This window comes from Hyposmocoma kahamanoa, unplaced genomic scaffold (genome assembly GCF_003589595.1).
Source record: "Hyposmocoma kahamanoa isolate Upper Pololo Valley unplaced genomic scaffold, ASM358959v1 180, whole genome shotgun sequence".
Lineage (NCBI taxonomy): Eukaryota > Metazoa > Arthropoda > Insecta > Lepidoptera > Cosmopterigidae > Hyposmocoma > Hyposmocoma kahamanoa.
The window spans coordinates 262,308-285,962 of NW_020653711.1; the positions used below are offsets into that span (position 1 = coordinate 262,308).

A 23,655-nucleotide genomic window follows, 5' to 3' on the forward strand; every position below is an offset into this window, starting at 1 on the left:
CAAGTTAACTGGTCGATTTGAAGTGAAACAATTGACGACACCCGTCAATTGTTCCGAATTCGGGCTGGCCAATCGGAGCGCAGTTGTCACAGTAATGATATGGCAGAATAGTTTTCAATTAATTAGGATTGTCACTCGAAAATTTATTTTGATTTCATTTGCTGATAATTCATTATATTGAAAGTTACAGTTTGTAATGGAAATAAAACAAACAATGAATAGTTCCAGCTTTATTTTTCAAATTACTACATCTATCTAACATTACCTGGAATGTTTAAATAACACAAAATATCTACCTATTTACTCACAATTACTTCTTACGTAAGCTGTAATATAGGTTGGCCATTGATCTACCCAAAAGGTCAACGGATTGGCTAACATTTCCGTGCAGTTTTTGCCATTCCCTAACTTTAAACAAAAAAAAACTATTTTTTTCTTTTAAAATTTGTCTGTTGTCATTTTCCAAACGATATTTCAGAGCGTATTTAAAAAATAGGCGGGAAAGTTTTAAGTTTATAATTCATAAAAAACGCCCAGAACTGTCGAGTTGCAGAGGTGTTTTATCATAATGCCAAACCACAAACATCTTTACAAAGCCGCCGAAAAGTATTACAGTTAGGTTGAGATGTATTATTTATCTATCGTATTCGCCCGACATAGCCCCGACAAATATTCACTCGTATTTACAAAATTATTTTAAAGGACTCTCATAACGAAGAGACCATACGACACTAAAAACTGTATGATAAAATTTTTTGTGAAAGGGGAATTCTATAGTTATCCGAAACTATTGTGGATCAACATAGTCAATAAATAATTTATTAAGATTGATGTTTCTTTTTTAAATGTTTTTCATTAATTTGATACCACGCGGACTTTATGGTCAACCCAAAATATTCGTTATTTTTATACAGCAACTATGCATATAATAATCTACATTTGGACAAGTCTTTCAATAAGTAGCAAGTAAACAGATATAAATAGCAACAACAGTACCTATACAATAATAAAATTTATGCCTTCAACAGCTTTGTGGTCTGCGGGAACTGGTTTAGAATTCTAAGTACGTTATAAAGTTCTGTAAACAAGTCGAGTGGAATCTGTAACGTCTTGTTTCTTTATGTTATTTATTTATGTATGTATTGAATAACTTCTCGGTTTTTTTACTAATACACATTTTACGAGTAAGAATGATGGTAGTTCGTAAATGGAATTCTGAATTTGTTTTCTCAAAATTTTTTTTACCACCAAATTTAATATCGTTAGAAAGTCAAATACTCTGTTGATCGTATTACTAATTTTATAAACAATATTTATACTTACATTTGGACCCATGTATTTAGTAGACGAGTTGCATTAACACTTAGCTTTGTTTGTAGTTTGATTATATGTACAGTATTTTTAGTACAATTAAGTAAGAAAATTTTGAAGATATTTTTATAAAGTCATTGTGAAATACAGTAGAAGTATATGTTATCATTAAGTTCTTGGGGTTTCGCGATTATTATACACAGGAAAGGAAACTATTTTTTATATGTTGTCGGTCGTCACGACTATGGTACCTATGTATAGACAGCCGTGTTGTAAAGCAGTTTCATTTTAAACATGTGTTATTATTATTAATTATGCAGGATAACATTAATATTTTTGAGTCAAAAGCTCAAGGCTGATTACGACAAACCACAAATCTGCCAAAATTGCCATACTCGGGTAGGTCAATGTAAAATGTGACTTTAACGCCATAAACATGAAGCTTCATTTAAGTAGGTAATTATTTAACAGAAAAATGTCGTAATTTTCTTATCGGAAACAATAGTAAATGCATAACATGTTCGAAAATATATTTACATCGCAAATCGTGTCCTTGCTTCAAATTCAATACGATTTATTCAACCAATTAAAGTCAAAATGACTGGGATGTAATCGCACTTGTTCGTCAAAGTTCCACTATCTTTGGTACCTTTTAGTAGGGAAGTTCCAGTCTTCTTTAATAAGATCGGCAGCTTTTTCCGCAATCATCATAGTGGGTGCATTCGTGTGAGCTGCCGGGACGTGGGGCATTATACTCGCATCCACTACTCTTAAGCCTGTTACACCATGTACCTTTAACCTTGGGTCTACGACAGATTCTGGATCGGTACTTGGCCCCATTTTATTCGTACAACAATGGTGATAAATTGTGTTAGTTAATGTTTTCATTGCACAATACCAATACTGGTCTGAGTTGAATTTATGATGAGCACAGTTTGGCAATGGTATGTCGTGAAGCTTACTACCAAATTTCTGGAATGCTTTCGTCTTAGACAATTGTATGATTTTTCTTATTCCGTGTAATATAACTTTCTGGTCATGACCTCGGTCAGAGAAGTAGTTCGCGTATATTAAAGGTTTTTGGTATGGATTTTTGTCTTTTAATAGTATCCGTCCTTTAGATTCAGGTAAGAGAAGCATGGGGAAAACCATCCAAGTATCACGGTTTTCAATTGGTCCATATACTTTATCGTATACATAGTCACTTATGGCAAAAGCGTTCTTGTAAGTTGGTTGTGATACTAGTGATCCTCCAACGAAAAGCAGTTCCAAGTCAGGATAACCGTCTGGATTGTTTGGATGTTTTGTATCAATAAATGCTAAAGCTTCTGTACCACTCGGTGCCGATAAAGGGCCCGTATGATAGCTAAAATACTCTATAATATTATCTGCTGTTGCAACACGTTCAGACCTGATTGAGTCAGTCGTGTTAATTACAAAAGTAAGCCCTCCTAGAGCCCAGTGATCTTGTAAATTGTAACCAACTGGAAGATCTACAATAGTTGTTATGTTTTTCTCTGTAAGATGTTGTTTAGGTCCGACCCCACTGATCATCAAAATTTGTGGAGAATTGATTGCGCCAGCTGATAAAATAACTTCTTTTGTGGCTAAAACTTTGTATGTTTTTCTATATTTGTCGTATTCCACACCATAGGCACGTTTACTCCATGGATCAATGAGTATTCGTTTGACATGTGCCATTTTAACGATATGTAGGTTTTTGCGATGTTTAATAGGATGCAGAAAAGCTTTACTGGCACTCATACGTGTGCCGTTGTTCATTGTGAATTGAATTATGGAGTAGCCTATTTGTTTTTCGCCATTATAGTCTATTATTTTTCCACCTGTCTCAACACCAGCTTTTAAGAATGCTTCGGAAAGAGGAGTCCTCCAACTGGGATATTGGATTGTCATTTCACCTTCAGTTGAATGAAACTTTTTATCACGAGCGAGTTCCGGTATTTTCATGTTTTCTAATCTTTTAAAGTAATTTAAAACGGACTGGTAATCCCAACCTGTAACAAAAAACGATAATTAAATCATGTGATGAGTTTTTGTCCTTTTTTTATAGTTTTTGCATATCTTAACGTAAATAGTTTTTATATTGAAATTTACTTCTTGCCACCTATTTTCGTTCTACCTCATCGTTATCGCTATTTAAAAATAAAAATTAACTTTTTGCACTTTTAACCGTGAAAATAATGACGTCGTTCTAACTTAACAATCTTCAGGTGACAAAACATGACAATGGTTTTCTAATTACCTGGGTTCCCAGCTGCAGCCCATCTATCATAGTCTTTTTTATTTCCTCTGGTGTGCATCATGGAATGAAGAACTGATGATCCCCCGACAACTTTCCCTCGAGGCCAAGCGCAACGTCCAGCCCGCATACCCATGCAGCCTGCTTTCTGGAAACAACCATGAGAAATATTATTATGAGATATTGAAAGGAATTATTTTCTGGAAATAAATGTTTCGTGTAAACAAACTAATAATTTCAATAATGTTTTTCTTATTTCCGTTTAGTTACTTTCAATTTAAGATTTATTTTTGGAATGGGACCAAAACAGAGTGACAGGTTTTTTGTTACATTGAGGTTTATCAGAGTTCACTGTCGTATTTAAATTAAGAATATTGAATAGCATGTAAAAACTTGTTACATTTTTTTTGTTAAGCCAAGCAAAAAGTATATATGCATTGTATATATATTTATACTATATAGGAGTTAATGCAAATTTCACATTTGAAATGAAAACAATTCAGAACACACTGTGTCTTAATTTACAATTAATTTTGTTTAGAATTAGGAAAACTAAACAAAGAAGCAGTGATCATAAACTTGTTCTTTAGACAAAAATGACAAATAATGTCATGATTAATGTTTATTATTTTATGAAAATTTTCCGTTCAATTTATAAACTTTTGTTTCTTTAAGTTTTTTTATAGGGCAACTTTTTGAAATAGATTAAGTATGTAAATATAGAAAGTTTTCATTTAATGTTTAGCGAGTAAAAGAAACGTAATAAGTACATAAATTTAGTGTATATTTTTGGGATGGACAATCCCAATTCACATTATTTATTAAATTAATTTGGTCACAAAATAATATATAGAAATGGCGTCTGATAAAATTTCCTTCTGTCTAATTGCTTATTAATTATAACATTATTTTCCCTAAATTCCCATCGTATGCGTGAATAATTAAGCTACATATTTAACTTGACGGTAATAAAGCCGGTACTATACCCTTATCAAGGACGTGGAATTTTTATTGGAAGGAAGTGGATAACAATGTTACTCACTTAACATTTATAAAAAGATTGTCTTCCTGATTCGTTTTGGGGGAACATTGTTTTATTTTTTCGCATTTGGTATATTACGTTTGGGCGCTTGATGAAATAGCCATTTAATTTTTAAATCAAATAGTTACAACCTGTTTTCAAAGTGCCTGCATCTATTTATAATCAAAAATTGCTACAATTTCGTTTCAGAAATACAATGTACAGTCCTTTATTCTACCTAAGTCAGATTTATAAATTTTGTGATATTTTTATAAAACCTCAATGATCACATTTTAGTGATATCTGACCACGATGTCAGCTTACTTGACGAAGTTACAGGCAAATTAGACTTGTCAACTTATGTCTCAGGGTGACGGGCGCAGTGGCAGTGCCCTCCAGATCTTTGCGATTTAAAGCTGCAATGGACAGGCGTGTCGCTTACCACCAGGAGCACGACTTGTTTGTCCCGTCACATGGTATCAAAAAAACCTTACAATATTCCACAATTCGATGTAGACTAGACATAATGGTTATTTGTTATGCAAGGCTGCAAAGTTGTTGTTTGACGTGAGTGCTTGTATTGAAACTTGAGCAAGCGAAGGATTCAAAAATAGAATCCTGAGCGTAGCGAGGGTTTTAAGCCAGGAGACGCAAAACAACTTTGCCGCCGAGCGAAACGCACAACTTTTCACCTCACTATCGAAAAGGAAACGCGAGGAAAATGGTAGATGAAAGAAAAACAATTGAACTATAACAAATCAGTTTTAATAAACAAAATTAGTTATCATTGTCAATTTAACGTCAACAATAATAAGAATAAAATATACCAACGGATTTATATTACATAAATAATATACGACAAAACGCGTAGTTGAACGTGTCATTATGTCTTTCTTTCGATCCATCGTAAAGTTCGAATTCCATAATTCAGATTTCTAATGAGAAAGAACGCCTTTCCGAGCTAGTGAGGTGAAAAAATAATTTGTATGTATAATATGAAATGTTTCTTGTGCACAAGAAATCCGTGAAATTCAACTTCTACATTTCTCCCTTTATCGCTTGCTATGACAGTGATGAAAAGATACACCAACATTTTATGTTTGATATTTTCATAGGTGTATATTCTTTAATGTATTGCAAAATTATTCGCACCGTCTTTTAGCAACAACTTAAAAATAGCACACACTTCCATAATCAAAGTAGCATAATTATATACATATGGGATCGAAACGAAGCTACAGTCCCAGTTCACTATTGGATCTAAATTAATTGGTTTAAATTTGACGGCATAGAGATTTGTATCGGGTTGAATAGCATGTTATGGACTTGTTGTTATCGAGTTGTTAAGTCAGCAAAAAGTATATATACGCAAATGTTCTTAATATATTTTGCAGCATTAATTGCATGGTTCATATTTCCGAAGCAACCTTTTTTGTTAAATTTATGTTTACGGACTCAGGCTGACACTAAAGATACATTATTTTTAATCTTCTTGTTAAAGAGGTTTTTTAAGGGTTTTTTTTCGAAGGAACTGTTGGAAAGATTGACTTAAAAGTGGTTGTAGTGTCCGCTCCCACAAATAATAACGTATTGGTATTTGGCTCGCCTACGCACCACTACGTGCCTCCGGGTTGACAGTCGAACACTGCCTGACCCCTTCGCCTTCCACACCCGCACCATGTGACGTTCTCATACAATCCATTTACACTACAGTGTCTTTTTTATTTTTCTTATATTAGTGTTTAAATCGGTAATTAAGTTTATTAATCTGTAATTCAAAATCTCAATACAGAGTACTAAAAACCGTCCTCAAAAGTCATTCATCCCCTAGTTTGCCACCCTTAGAGGTGGAATATTTTCTTCAAATTTAAATGGGACCACTACTGAGGTACCCTCTTTCCAACAAAAGAAGAATCATCAAAATCGATTCACAAATTAGTTATCGCGTAACATACATAAAAAAATATGCAGTTGAATTAAGAACTTTTTTTTAAGTCAGTTAAAAAATTGTAAAACGTGATGGTGGCACTTCCTTTACATGGCATATTCATATATGCATATTTGATATATTTGCCAAACAATCACCACGTGTATCATCTGTGACAAAGTATTTGCCTTGTTTGTCTATTCGATAAATACAGCAAACACTAAACACGCGTTACCGCGCGTTGATCGGTTTCTCGACGCACATCAAAGAAGTCAAATACGCTATAATTATATTCATTATTACAACTCCTTATTTGGCTCCATGTGAGACGGTCATAGTTGTTGGATTTTGCATGTTTGTCTGTACGTCAACTATGTCTAAGTAGGTACTTCAAATATCCGTCTGTAATTAGGCTTCTTGAGTGCTACCATTAGAGATCTGATAATTAATATTTTATTAATTTATACATTGTTTATAGCTTTTGATTATAAATGTTATTAAACGTATATTAATGCAAATGTCACTTTAAAAACACACCAGTTTAGTGGAGTTTAAATATAATTATTTTTTAACAAGTTGCCGTGTTTAAATTATATTAACTGATATATTAGATCTGCAAATGTTTGCGTGCCAGTGTTGTCATTATAGTATAGTAATATAGAAAATAGTCAGACTAAGTATTAGATTTGAATGCACACCAATAAATAGACAATAACAATATGCCTTCGATAAGTTTGTATGTGCTTGTGCCCAGGCACAGTGAAGCTACACTTTGTTACTATCAACTACACAACTTGCGTTTTCACTAAGTTATAAATTATGAAAATAAATACATCAGATATTATCGCACAATGGTTGAAAAACAAAAGGTCACGGGCGAGGAATCATTAAATCCGGTTCTGCTTTTTGCCAATAAAAAACTGGTTTTGCCATAATGATAAGACTCGTAGCTTGAGTTCAGGTGCGAGGAAGAGTAGCGGGTTGCGGGAGGAATTTATTTGACGGGATTTTGGTTATGTTCGCATTTTCTCCACGGCTCGGTAATTTTTGGTCGATTCGCAATCATGACGAGCTTTTCGCTGTTGACATTTCAACATATATTTTTTAGGTATGATATTTTATGTTTTAAATATTGTACTAAATGTTCTATAATGCTGATTCACCATTGTACGTCATTTGCGTCTAGGTCATGGTAGAGTCCTGGTTAACACGCAAGGCCTCTTCATCGGCATAATCTCTACATTTAAAGTTATTTATGTACCGAACGGTATCATTCAATGAAGTAGCTTTAACGATGAGTAAATTTTATCCGTCTCTTATCTATCTACAGAAGACCACCTCCTACCACATTTATTCTGTTTAAAAATTTGAAAAAAAAAAGTTTTATTGTGTGATTTCTTACAACGCAATCATAGTAATTTTCGCATTTTGACGTAAATAGCGACTCGATTATAGGAATCCCAGAATGTTTAAATCTCTAGGATGCATTGGACAGCGAATAAGACAAAAAATAATTACGAAAATATTATCATAATATTCTTAATGCATTTCTAACGCAAAGCAACTGGCATTTTTCGGACTTAAAACGTAAGGTAAGTTATTACAATGCGCAGGCACATATTGAAGACCAATACTTAAGAGTCGGTTGCCAACCAATACTGTCATAAAACGAAAATCGCACTTTTTCATATTTAAATACATTTTCAGAAACTTTCATGACCATTTCACGAAATCGACTTTTTAAGCAGGAATAGCAAATTACAATCTATACAAAATTCGTGTAGCTCGAAATGGGATTCTGAAATGTAAAGATATGAGGTTTAATTTTTAAATTCCTACAGGGTTTGTAACTTACACGGATCAGCTCTAGAACTTTTTCGCTTTTAATATCATAAAGATCCTGATGTCATTGTTAATCCTTGATGACAAGTAGTCGTCTTTCCTCTTGTAACCGATGTGGTATCAATGTTAATCGACTTAGTTGACCCTAAAGTTGCCTTGGTATGACCGGAATAGCAATCGGACACAATGTTGCTATTACTGCAAAGTTGTCATTCAATGCCAGGGAGACATTTTGTCACTACAGGGAAATAAGTCCGCTGGCACTTTATACCCTGCGCCAGGGTTGATTCATATAGCACTTTCAAATTGTTGTTATTTATAAATCCGCTGGGTCTTACGTACCGTGCATCAGAGTTGATTCATATAGCATCTGAAAATTGTTGTTACTCTTACGTACCGTGCATCAAAGTTGATTCATTACCTATCATAAAATTGTTGTTATTTATAAATCAGGTGACTCTCATGTACCGTGCATCAGGGTTGATTCATATATCACCTTGAAATTGTTGTTATTTATAAATTCACTGGCTCTCAAGTACCGTGAACCAGGGTTGATTCATACAGCACCGTAAAAATGGCGTTGTTATTTATAAATTCGCTGGCTCTCAAGTACCGTGCACTAGGGTTGATTCATATAGCACCTTAAAATTGTTGTTAGCTATAAGTCCGCTGGTTTTCATGTACCATGCGCTGGGGTTGATTCATTTAATATCTTAAAAATGTTGTTATTTATTGTGTGTGTCGGGGTCTGCACGTTGTCGGATGTAATGACTTTTGTAATAATATAGAGACATTCTTGTTTTGTAATCGCAACATGAAAAAAATACTAGGATGATAGCCTGTTTGAAGTTTTATTACATCACAACTTTCGAAAAACAGCGTTTAAAGTTTACGAAAATAAGTTTAAGTTTGCAAATAAAGCGAAATTTTCATTTAGTAACGTTATTGTTTTGAACGTGCGATATTTATTCCTTAGTCTTTAGTTTTCTTCTCTGAAAGATATGTGGAGTGTACGAATGTGCCTCGGACTACATATATTGTACACATACAAGTTTGTAGTCGTAGCTGTACAATATTCATTAAAGGTTAAGGTTTAGGAGTGACATTCATTATAGTATGTAAAAGGTTATCAATAAGGAAAGTTCGTACTGATTTGTATGGCCATACATTATCTAGGACGTGTGAGGCATCACGTGCGTATATGAGTGTCACTTTATATTGGTCGTTGGTTAAAAGTTGCGTGAAAAACGATGTTCTTGGCCAATATAAGTTGTACCTCGCTGTCTATTTGTAACTGTTTTTCAATTTCCTTTTAGTCGTACTAATATAATTAAAACATATAATTCAAAACATTGGTATAATTATAAGAACAGTACAGAGTATTAAAAAAACCGACCTCAAAAGTCATCCCCTAGTTTGCCACCCTCAGGGGTGGAATATTTTCTTCAAATGTAAATAGGACCACATCTGAGGTACCCACTTTCTAATAATTTTTTTTTAAAGGGATTTCTAGTTTGCGACCAAATAATTTGTGTAGGTTTTTTAAATAATATCTAGTGACGGGACGAATAAGTCGTGCGCCTGATGGTAAGGTCCTTAACAGTTGCAGTGCCACTCAGAGCTTTAAATCGCAAATATATGAGGGGTCATTGTCACTGCGCCAGTCCCATGTGCCTGTAATTTCACCAGCACCCTTACCCTTCTAAAGCGTAACGCAGTAATGTTAACATTACTGCTTGGCGGCAGAAATAGGCAAGGTGGCAGTACTTCCCTGGATTAACTCTTTCACAAGGAGCTCTACTACTACTACTACTAGTGTAGTAAAAAAAAAGAAAAGTTTTGTGAGACGCCATATGGGATTTTTTTCACATTTGTCGCCAGTGATAACAAAACCAGTGGTGACAACTGGGAATAAGCACGCGAGAGGCGGTCCGCCTCGTACTTGACCTACAATGTAGGCTCGCATTGAAATCCTCGCTTTAATAGAATCTACTTAGTAGGCAACTCGAAACAATTTCGCATTGTGCATTCAAAGTCACCATCAATATTAGGGTCACGCGGGGTAATTAAAGACTTGGTAATTGAGAACGCGTTCTACAGGGTTATTTTTAAACGATGCCGAACATCTAGTACGTATTTGCTATCATTAAAACAAACAACTTCTATTCTATCACTTTAAACAATTTAATACTTCGACAAATCGATGGAACCACATCCTTAAACATTTGATTATACAAATTAAGCTATATTTTCGGATCCTTAGTTGCGTCTATTTATTTTTGAAACAAGCCGAGATTCGAACTGACCCCCAAGCGACCTGTAAAGAACCCGAAATGTTGGCAAATAGTTACATTTCCAAGTTGTAGGAATTGCAAGAATCTAAGAACTCAATATTTACTTACTTTCTGTATTCTTTTTACATCTACGCTGTAAAGCACACCTGTCTGGAGTCACGTAAGCATTGTACTCGATCGCAACGCACGTTCTGATTAATTTCATAATAGATAAGAAAACAACGTTTTGTGATCTCTAATGCAATATCAGTTTTCAGGCGTTCTCAAACTTTGGTTCCCAAGTATTTTATTTTAAATATCGTTCTTGAAAAATCTTTTGCTCTACCTACGTAGTATGTACCTTATATGTTAAATACGTATGAAGTAAGCATTCAGTTGTTATTAAATCAGGTTTTTTGCTTTACATTATGCAAAGGCCTTCTCACGCTGACGACAACACCGACTCTACTCAAAGAAAAACTTTGAAACGTGAGCTGGAAATCGTCTTACGTATATTGTTAAAATTGTGAGTGAACGTATTGTACGACGCGTGAGCTATGCGTCCGTTCTATACTTCAGACCTGCACTTTGTTGACCGCCTGTTTGCTGTTCTTTCACTTACCGGCAACGAATTGTCTTTTTTTATGATATTCAGTGACGGGACGAACAAGTCGTGCACCTGGTGGTAAGCGACACACCTCTCCATGGCAGTTGCAGTGCCACTCAGACAAGTCTGTTTTGTAACTGCCTGTAATTTCACCAGCGCCCTTACCCTTCGAAACCAGAACGCATTAATGCTCACATTACTGCTTGGCGGCAGAAATGCTAAGGTACTTCCGTAGACGAACTCTTTCACAAGCTCTACTGTCTGCGCGCTTATAGCTTATAGTCAACGTCAAGGCCTGATATCATTCACAACGAGATGTAGCGTACTTAATGGCGCGATGTCTATTTGTTGACATCGCGAAGCTGGCGGCCTGATGACATCCAACCGAAAGTCCTTGTCGGTCTGATGTTGTGTTATTATGATGTGTCGTGTATGAGCAATAACACCATTGGTTAGGTCGGAGGCAGCGGAATGTCTTCCTACTCTCATACTTGTGTTTATTAATAACAAAAAAAAATACACACGCGACAAACACCCTTTTATGTATTTTTACTTATTATAAGCGATATAATATGTTATAAATAATAAATACTAACTACGAAAACATTATTTATTTGACAAGTTCAAGAAATTAATAGATGTATAAAACAGTGGCTCTAATATACTAATATAAGTAAACAGAACCACTATAACCAGTTTAACAAATTAACTTCCATTACAAATATTATGATAATAGCTTAACAGTTTATAATCGTCTGTCTGTTATTTTTATCAGTTATTGTAACATAATATATTTCCTAAGCAGGAGCTCTGGTAGAACCTGAAGATTATTTTATGTTTTATGTCGTGCTGTTCTTGGTTGCGGACCATCGTATAGTTTCCAACGTGAGCTTTAAAAAGCGTCTAAGGGAGCCTCATATGCACTATAAAACCCTTTATATACCAGAGAAGAGCCGAGGAGACTACTGCTGCCTGAAACAGTACTTTCTCGCGCCGCTTTGCTAGGGGATGAGTCCTTATTACGCTCATCACGTTCTTTATTGTGATAGTCAATTTGCCTGTTTAGCGTTAGGAATTTTAGAAAAATCCTTGTATAGAATGAGCTCTTTGTCCAGAAATGAACATGGTATGGTAGGTGATGGCTTCTGGAAGTGGTGTAAGTGAATCTCACAGCATTGACATATTTTTACATCTTCAATTTTCTCCTTTATATTTTATTTTGAAATATGCTTGCTTACCTGCGGTTCGGTGTAGTAGTTCCAGTTTGCGTCTGTGAATTGCAGCATCGTCGCCAATACCGGTATGTCCATGAACATCTGTTCTTGACCGCCTGCTTCTACCAGCAACACCTGTATTACGTCAAACATGCATTATTGTGGCAACAATTATTTGTTTTCTAGGGAGCGACATAAAACGCGAGATACTGCTATACTCGCATAGAGGTCTCGTGCTTTGTATCGCTCTCCCGCAAGTCGCGACTTGTCGAGCTAGCCCTACAGGAGTTTGTGCACTACATTGACAGTATACTTTATAAATCGTTATTTGCTAACTATATCAGTTTTGAAGTTTATCACAGCTATTTAGGGTGTACGTCTAAATCGCAGTTACAACTTCTCTCGGAATTAAACAACAAAAACCTATAAAATTCGTACAAAAGGTGTAGCATCAACATATTTGACTATGCATCAACATTTAAAATTAAAGAAAAATATGTAGTTCATTAATTCAAGAGCTAATATGATCAAAATACAACATATTAAATCTCGTCAGTTGTTGAGAGCAATTTGTAAGTAAATATTATTTTACAGTGTTAACAGAAGACGTAACCAAGGCAGCCGTATTTGACTACACAATCAAACAACAAGACAAGAAGGAATAAACAACGATTTGTAATGATTTGGAACAGGTCTGTGATCGCTGATTGGACAGAAATACATGACTTTTAAATTAAACTATAACTTACAACTAATTTCAACTGCCTCAGTGGCCTAACGGTTACCATGCCGGACTGCCACGCAGAGATCCCAGGTTCGATTCCCGGGCCGGGAGAAATAGTTGTATGGCCTACAATTATTTCTCTCGTGAGTTTGGATGTAATTTGTGGTTGTCTATGTGTGTGTCCATGGCACCCGCGACACAGAGTTTCCCTAGTGCGGGGCTATGTTGAGTGTGTAAAAAAAAAAAATATTTATCATTAGAAGTAACATAAGTTTGAAAGAAAAGTGGAATTATAACTTCGATATACTCTGTAATATCTGAAAACCAGAAATACTGAAATACCAGAAAATTGTATTGCAGAATGGTTTTTTTTTTCCATTATTTTAAATCAGATCTTTATTACCAATATAAGAATACTATCCGGTATCAGTCACGTTTTCAAGTTCTTTTATCTCAAAAAAGGACGCCACTAGAAATTAAAATTACTTACATTAAAGTTTTCAACTTCAGTAAGCCTATTGGCCAGCACACACCCCGCAGTGCCAGCTCCAATGATCACAAAATCATAAGCTGGTAGTGGTTGCAGGGTATCTGGAGGTTCTCCGTTAGTCAGGGTTAATGTGTCCCTGAGCAGGCCACCGATGGCTTCGAAGAAAGATCCTCGGGCCGCGAGTGATGGTGTCGCGAGGATGGTCAGACTGTGGAACATGAAAATTAGTGGGACTTTTTCCAACCTCTGGGTTAAAGCATCTACTTTCTACTACGTTATGGAAACATGATGAAAATCGTCAATAATAAAGTGACTAAATTAGAAAGATTTTTGAGAAAGCGACAAAGGGGGTATAAAAAAAATAACGTATGCCGCATCAGCTATACACATGTGCTACGAGTATGTGGTTAGCGCCAAAATCTATTTAATATGAAAAACGAGATGTTACATTTATTTGGTACGTTATTTTATATTTATGTTGTCTGTTTTCCAAAAAAATATTTTGGCTTCTTTTTGTTATCTATGGTTTTTAACTCCAAAACAGTTTTTGCGTAAGAGGAATGCTTTATGTTTCTCGAGGTAGTTTGATTGCCTGTGGCGTCGAAGTTCTGGGATAAGTTGATGTTAGCTGACATTTGAGGTATGTTTAGTATAGATACGAGCATTGACTTACAATTATATGGACGTCGGGTCCGCGCTAAAAAGTGTCCGAACTTATAGGGCGTTAAAATCGTATACAGAGCGTCATTCACGCTTTAGTCTTCGTTTGTTCGACTGACAGCGAAGCAAGCAAAATTAGACAGTACTGCGATGACATTACAATTTAAATTCAACGTTTTAGCTTTTTCATATTCCTTTACATGTCACTACGTTTAAATAGGTTGACTTGGGACATTTTTTTCGTGGTTTTTGTATTAGACCCGTCGTCCATTTATTTGTAAGTCAATGGATACGAGTAACTATTTTTGAGCTTGGAATCTGAATATTCGAGAGAAAATTTGCAGATTTCGACAGAAATAAATGTTTTACGAGTTAAAGATGGTTTTTTGTTTTGTATTTTCATAAAAATTGTTTCATATTTTAACTGCACTGACTGACGTTATGTCCGAGGAAGATTTGTTTAAATCCGACCTATTTTGTGTTTCAAAAAATACCTAATGTCGGTCTACCTTTGACGAATATTTTTGAGTCGATGCGTCTGAAAATAAATATTTAATTTGAACACTATACTTTTTATTGGCAATGTATTACAACAATAGAGAGCACCTTATTTTCCTGAAGCAGAAAATGACTCGTTACGTGACCACTTAAAATATAAAGGTACAAAGTCAAATTAGTAATTTCATTGAAGTAAACGAAATGTTTTTTCCTGACAATTTGGTAGCAACGAATATCGGTGTTATTATTTTGATTACTTTAGGTATTATCTGAAACGTTCTTTTGCCCTTGGGAGCTTTTACTTCTTGTTGTAAGAAACGGGTAAAATATTTTTGAAGGTTGGTCCGATTGCGAACAGGAAATTGTCGTCTTTGAACGATAATTTGACTTTTATATTGTACTCTTGCATTTAAGAATATATCTACTGTTGGTTTTAAAATGTTTAATAACTTGTAAGGTGAAGTATCGCATTGTGATTACAATGACAATGTCTTTTGTCAAAATCGCCATTTTTTAATTACCCATCTAATCATCAACTCAAAATGGATTGACGTAAACATGTCACAGTGCTGCAGAAGGTTTAGACCGTAATACAGTTTGCCACATTGGCTAATGTGCTAGGACAAAGAGCTTCCCTAGTCAGCGTATACTCGGGCAGAATTTCCACTACTGGATGCTTTTCGAAGTTTCCAGTAGCGGCATAATGTTAATTATACGGCGTGGTCGAGGTCATCACCAGCCAACTGCAAAACTAACAAAAAATGACCAATACGAGTAGTGGATTTTACATCTACACATTATATTAATATTATCTATTAGAAAGGCTGTACGAACCTTCATCATGTTTCCCTGATGCTTTCAAGTTTGTACAGAAAATATTAATATATGTGTTTCAAGTATTCAAGTATAAGATGTTTCAAGCTTATACAGAAAATATGAATATATGTAAAAATGTAAAACAGTGTAAAAACAGGTTGAAGGCATTTTTCATCAAACAATACTCTAGTACTGTTTGATGAAAAAATGTTTTCAAGTATTAAAATTGTTGGTTATTGTTGTTTAAATATCAGGTAATACAATAAAAATTTAAAATATTAATAGTACTAATAGTTACAATTTCTCTTGTTTAACATTGTTTCTCTTATTTTACCTAGTTTTTATTTTGGTTTTTAAAAATGAAAGCACATTTTGCTGTGCTATGACTGCAGCTACCTACATATAAACCCGTTAAAAGGATTGCAGTAGGTATGTTAGACTTAAGAACGAATGTAAACAATTTAACATATAACACGCATAACTATCGAACTGCTATTACAATAGTGTTGTAACTCAAAGTATTTGAAATTCAAGATTATACTATTGCTAACGTTGAATTTGATTCTCTACGCGTCAATAAAACGGTCGTTAGATTATTGTAAGAAACAATTAACAGATATCTACTTAAAATGAGACAAACTTTTCGTGAACTAGTTCTGGACAAAACAGTCCTTATGCAAAAATATAAAATATATTTTTTCCTTTTTATTTCTAAATATATTTGGCATGTAGGAAATTTAGTAAATTAAACTATTTTTCCGGATTTAAATCGCGTATATTTGTTTTTTTCAAACAAACCGCCGTTTCGGGCACTTTACAGGTCCCGTGGTCACGGTTGACTGAGGTGGTACAGTCTTCAAAGAGTTATGTCTAATATTGAACCACCCTATTTTTTCACTATATTATTAATATATTATTAATTAAATAACTATTGTACGTAGGAAATTGTCGATATGTAGGAAATTGTTTAGATATCTGTAATAAAGTTTGACCTATACATACTTGTTTTTAATAATCTTTCACAAGAAGTGAACAATTCGTTTTTCATCGATGCTAAAAAAATACACTTTTTGAGTTAATACGCTATTGTATTAATAGTGCGATGTGATAAGTTTTTGTCTGAACTAGGATATCATTGCTCTGTTAATAATATACGATTTCACACCTCCTAAACACAAATATAAATATTGAAGAATATAGTATTTCCTACCTCAAAATTAATCCGTACATTTTCACACTTGGTAAGTAAACACTTCTATGTAAGTACACTTCTGCCACTTTTGAACTCTCCGGAACCTTACACTATCAGTCGTTTGTCGATAGTGATTCAATTTAGAAATTTCAAGTTGGTGTTAGTGCTTTTATTATTAGTTCTTTACATAATTTTTAAACGCAATTAAGGACTCGTTAGACGTAATAAAGCATTAGAGTCACTAATAATTGACATTTGGTATTTTCCTGTTTATGAGAAAAAACACATTAGGCGTAGAGAATTCAAACGTAAAAGCAGAAACGTTTTTATTTTTATCTAAAACCACTTGTTCCAAAATTTAATAGAATGGAATTTACGCGTGAAAGACAACAGTACAAACTTTTGTTTTTTACGCGCCTAAATTGATAATGTAACAAACATTCACTTGTTGGTATTATAAAAATTATTATTTTATTATTTAAAAAAACCAACCTTAAAAGTTTGCTTATCAATTTTTTATTGGAACTACATCTATTTGCCAAGTTTTATTGCAATCGGTTAACGGAAATTGCGCGAAACTGGATTCATTCCCTAGCATACTACCACCCTTAGAGGTGAAATATTTTCTTCAAATTTAAATGGGACCAATACTTAGGTACCCTCTTTTCAACTAAAAAGATCAATCAAATCTCATCAAAACAATCAAATCAAAAATTGGTTCACAAATACCGGAGTAATCGCGTAACATATACAACAAAAATCAGTTTAATTCAGAACCTCCTCCTTTTTAGAAGTCGATTAAAAATGCAAGGAAATTGAACAAGAAAAACTTAAAAGTTGACATCTTGGTATGAGTGACAGTTGTCAGTTATTAGTAGACATCCGAATAGGAATAGTGTTTTTACCTTAACTCATAGACTGAAGAAATAAAACCCTTTGAAATCTCGGAATAATTAAAAACAAACTTATATTTTATAATTACAAAACTTCTAAATACACTACCGTAGTAAAGTAATTGCTAGTTACATATGAAAAATATAAACAATATGTATTACTCTCTATTTGCATTATCTTCTGCTTCATGTGCCATCTTCTAGTGAAGGTCGGCGATCATGATGGCAATCTGAACTTTGGACACTGCAGCTCTGAATAATGTATTATAGTATGTATTGTAAATATGAATATGTATTACTTCCATGAAGTTCAGGTAAATATACTCTGCCTATTTCGATTTTTATTATTATATCATCATCTTCATCACATCGGCTTACACGTATCCACTGTTGGATATAAGCCTACCTCTGAGTACACCAACTATCTCGATTTTGTGCTGCCCCATCCAATCACTGCCGGTCACCTTCCTTAGATCGTCCGTCTATCTTGCCGCAAGACGTGTGTACACTACGTATTCCAGAACAAATCAGCTCCATCAAGAAAGTACTAAACGTCTGGCGGCCCGCTGCGCATTTACCTCAACTACTCCATATAGCACTTCTTGCCATCATATTGCTATATTATTTGTTGGAAAGGGAGAGAAAGGAAAAAGAAAAATGTAAAAAAATACAAAAAATAAATTAAAAACGTTAGTATTAAATAGTAGTAACTATTTTAGTATGTTCAGTAAACACTCCTCTCACACATACTCCCAACACACGCACATGTAATTCACCAACGCTATACATACTGTCAAAGACAAAGTGTACGCCAATAGTATCGCGTCTTTGATATAGTACAAATATAGAATTAAAAAAAAAAACAGTTCCATCGGCCGTCAGCCCACCTGCACTCAAGATCGGCCCACTGCCATTAAAGTTTCAGCTTACTGCTTTATTTCAGCTTACTGAGTTCTTAGGTTTTCGCGATTGTTACTCATAGGAAATGGAACTATTTTTTCGAATCTAAATCGCTTATATTTATTTTGTTTTTTTCCAAGCAAACCAACGTTTCGGACCCTTTACAGGTCCCATGTTCACGACTGACTGATTTAGCTAGCGTCATAGCTTACTATTTAGCTTACTTTTTGAATTCGGTCTGTTAAGAATCTATTATAGGTTTTTTTTATTATACCAAGTGACGTGACGGACGGACATGACTGTCCATAACAGTTGCAATGGCACTCAGAGCTCTAAATCGCAAAGATCTGAGGGGCATTGCCACTGCGCCCGTCACCCTGAGACATAAGTTAACAAGTCCCATGTGCCTGTAATTTCACCAGTACCCTTACCTTTCAAAACCGTAACGCAGAACTTGACGGCAGAAATAGCTTAGGTGGCAATACTTCCCTGGACGAACTCTTTCACAAGGAGCTCTACTGCTACAAAACGTACATTTTATACATCATCATCAACCCATTTATACATCCCACGTTTAGTGCAGGTCTCCTCTCAGGCGAGGGTTTAGGACATAGTCCGCCACGCCTGGTCCAATTCGGGTTGGGGACTTCACACGTTTTCCGAGAATTGTGAACCTTCTTCGACTTCTGTGAACTTGCATTCGATGAAATTTTGTCACGATGTTTTCCTCCACCGAAAAGCTCGTGGTAAATTTAGTTTTCCACATAAATTCCGAAAATCTCAGAGGTGCGAGGCCGGATCCTAACCCACGGCCTCTACTTGAGAGGCGGTAGATCAAACCAAGGCTGCCACAGCTTGTATGTATATTATACGTATTATCAATATTGTTTCCTCTACAACATAGGTTCCCAAACTTTTTAGCTCACCGTCCATCTTGGCAAGATAAAAAAATTTCAACGTCCACCACCACAAAAAATTATTGAAAACACGAATTTTTTATATTAACACAAAAATCACAAAGAAACGAAATATAAATCTGTATAGTGCAAATCATAGATATAGGAAAAAAGGGGAGATATGTAATGACGGTATGTAAGATCGGGTACCGATGTCGCCACTTTTTAGCTTGTGTGCAATTCAAACTTTACGCTCTATTATCTACTACCACAACTTAAAGATTTTGATTGGGTAGGGCTTAAAAACGTGAAAATGACGTAACACAATAACTAAACTTACTGTCACTTGAGTTAGAGTTATATTACAATATTTCAGTATTTTTTTTCATCCTGGTTCAGCCATTCACCATCAGGTGGCGTTTTAGTAAAAATGCTACTAGTATAATCGCTAACTATTACACGTTAGATGGCGCTGAAACTCATTTTTCGTTACACTACGAACTCACTGAGCGGTTTTCACCCGCGTCTGCCGCGGGACCGCGACATCTGTAGAATGTAATAGTTAAGTATGTAAAATTAGTAGCATATTTCACGGCGCGTTTTACGCCTGTAGTGGTGACGCTAGTGGAGTGCTCGCGGTTGCCGCGGCAGGGTACTAGTAGAACCGCGCAGGACGCGATCACCTGCGCGCTTGGCGGCCGTCGTCGCCCGCGCACTTTCTCGGTCGGTGCAGGCGCAATGTGGCGCAAGCGCACGCGGGATGAGTTCTCTATTAACCGCGCGACTTGCGATTAACTTCGCGGTCCGTTCCGCAATCGCAACGGATTCGTGCCCGCAACCGCGGCGGCTACGTGCCCGCATAAATTTGCTGGGTCGTGAGTATTGAAATAAAACCGCTGTCTAGCAGCACCGGCGGGAGCTGATAGAAACCGCTCCGTGAATTGTTAACCTTAAACTGACGCTACTCAACGAGTGATGTGTTCCTACCTAATCGACAGTTACAAATCATGTGGCTGTTTTTAATCTTAAAAAAATATTCCATTTTTCATACTATACCTACACTGGTACAGGTGTATTATTAAATTAATGTATTAATATAAATTATTATTATTTTCTTTATGGCGGCCACTAGGCTTGGGCCAGTGTCAGTTTTATAAGAATATAATAATACGGGTTGGTGCAGCTGTCACTGTCAAGAGTAAACTCGAACCATCAACGAATTTAATAAATTAAATTATGTTGTTTTTTATGAAGGATTTATGTAATTTTCTATAATTCATTCTAATTTATTTTGCATGCACATGTAAAATAAAGCCGATTTTATTTTATTTATTTTTTAAATGCATTCGCTATGGAAATTTAAACAAAGCCAGAAATAGTAATAAGAAAACGAATATTTCGATTTTCCTGCAGCTTCAATTCAACCTTCTTTTATTTTGAACTCATTGGAAAAACTTAAACTAAACTTAAACTAAAAATTAATAATACTCTAGTTTTAATCTACGAGTATAATGGAATTTAATAGGTACCTAAATTATCTAAAACAATAATACACATACATTTTTCTTCAAGCAACGGCAACTTACAAATTGACATGAAATTGAAACGGTTGTCCGAAATATGAGTTGTGTTAAAGTTACTCGTAATAAAATGTTTAGTAATAATAATAAAATAAAATAAATAGTGAAAGCTTTTCGCTTCGATATTTTAAGGACTTTAATTACAAAGATCATAGTAAAAAATTCACACATTTCAGTAAAAATGTATTGTCGATGAACATCAGTCATCGTAAATGAACATCACTATATTTAGTCTAGAAATTTCTATGGAGACAAAAAGAAAATATTTAATAATAAAAAAAAATAGTAACTAAAAATGCAAATAGCCGGTGGAATGTTATCTCAGCGGTTTTAAAATTTTTGTTTTCACTCCAATTTTTACAAGGTATATTGCTACAACTTGGCATTTTCACGTTTTACGAGTGATCTTGTATGTACAACGATCGCCATGTCACTGTGGCGATGTCGGAACCACGTCCACATACCAAATCTCCCCTTTTTTTCTATATCTATGGTGCCAATACATAATTCAGGTTCTTTTTTCAAATACGGTAGCATACATACCCTGGACAGCATCAATGCCCCAAATTACTTCCGAGGTACTCTTCAGCGCCCACTGGGGTGCGGTAGGGACCAATTTGGGAAACTATGCTCTACAACATTAAGTACCCGTGATTCAAAATTGTATTTCTGGATCATATCGAGCTGTTTTTTCAAGTTTCAATTTAAGATAACGATTAATGGTGAAGTTGCGTAATTAGTTCACTCCGTAATAATAAACATACGTTTTACAGCAGGATACGGCAAAATTGTAGTCCATTGTTCGTTAGTCATTGGCATGTCTATGAATGTAACGTCTGCAATATACTGATTTTAGATTTATAATCACACTTTGTTACGCATAGAAAATGCAATATTTGCGTTAGTCACTAAATTTCGTAATATTAAAACATGATTCAACTAATTGAGTAAGTAATTTTCTTGAAATGAGAAACTTGGTAATAGGTAAAATTCGTATGCAGATTTTGTATTCCGTCGGCGGATGTTAGTTGTTGCAAATTAATTTTCATTAATTTTGACGTCAGAATCGAGAGTGGTCTAGTTTTTTATATCCCCTACAACAAAAACACAATGCTTCAAGGATGTCTCTGTACTTTTACGAGTTACACTATGGGCAATTTCTACCGGACGTGAAATTCGACTTTTAAATAAACAAGATGGCCGCTAAAGATGGAAACTAAAAGATCAATTTACGTTGCCGCGGAACGGAATGGAAGCCAGTTTTTGAAACTACATCATAATGAACTTTATGTCAAATGTATAATATACAAACTATTATAGATATGAGCCAAAAAAATGGCAGTCATGTTCCGGGGAATTGCTACCGTATCGTATATAGTCTATACGTTACACAATTGACATAGTCCATTCCATACCACGGCGTTGTAAATTGTGCCTTACGTAGGTTGGGGACAACATTTTAGTACCAGTAGCGTTCCTTGTGAAATAGTTCGTCCAGGGAAGCACTGCCACCTTACCTATTTTTGCCGCCATTACTGCTTGGCGGCAAAAATAGGTAATATTATAGGTGATATTACAGGCACATGGGACTTGTCAACTTATGTCTCAGGGTGACAGGCGCAGTGGCAGCACCTCTCAGATCTTTGCGTTTTAAAGCTCTGAGTTGCCACTCAGAGCTTTAAAACGCAACTGTTATGTGTAGCTTATCACCAGGCCCACGACTTGTTAGTCTCGTCACTTTATATTATAAAAAAAACATCAAAAATATTACAAGTCACACTTTCTATTACTAATAAGCCTGCGGTAGAATGCAGACTGCAGATTTTGCATACAGACCTCCTAGAGATAACAATATATTCTAATGAATATATTGTTAACGAATTTGCAATCGCATAACTTAGTAGTTATGCGATTGCAAATTCGTTAAGTGCATTTTCTATAACTGTATAGTACTCGTAAAATTTAAATTCGTAATTAAGGCTAACAAATTTCTTTTGAACCCTAAAATAGGGGCGCTAGCATTGACTATACAGGGCGTCCCAAGGCAAGGACACGGAGGGCAAATACATTAAATATTGTAGATAGTATAATTTGTTTCATGGAGACTTTTTTATTTTTAAAAGCAAAGTTGTGACGATGCTGACCTCCTTCATTGTTATCCTACCTTTTTATCATCCGCTTTTCTAGTTCCTGGACACTGATTTTTAAAATTTTGAAACCATCCATTTTTACGTTTGTTCGATCCGTCGTCACTTCCATCAAAATTCTTGAAACAAGAGAACGTTCCCATAAATCACAAATCACCTTCGATTCCTTATGTTAAACTTCATGTCAATGATTATTAAATTTATTATACACTTGTACAGGCGCTTTTGGGCCTTCCTTTTCCTCTTTTTTTAAATTTCTTACAACAAATCTAGAGGACCGAGCCTTCTGCATTCTTATTTATCTAAGGCTGGGCTACAAAGTAATACTGCATTCCAAAACATTTGGAAATTGCTTGCCTCAGAGTTATACTTTGATTTGAACTTTCACGACTGTCACACTTTCT

At 35.0% G+C, this 23,655-nt stretch overlaps 1 protein-coding gene across 1 annotated transcript; it reads right to left on the reverse strand.

The window, feature by feature from the left end:
* Positions 1-1,947: 1,947 nt before the first annotated feature.
* On the reverse strand, positions 1,948-13,888 carry LOC113225897 (glucose dehydrogenase [FAD, quinone]-like). The gene is made up of 4 exons (XM_026458364.1): positions 13,670-13,888; positions 12,480-12,590; positions 3,575-3,719; positions 1,948-3,326 (listed from the first exon to the last, which is right to left on the reverse strand). The coding sequence occupies exons 1-4, from the start codon at positions 13,886-13,888 to the stop codon at positions 1,948-1,950; spliced, it is 1,854 nt and encodes a 617-aa protein (XP_026314149.1).
* Between the last annotated feature and the right edge of the window lie 9,767 nt (positions 13,889-23,655).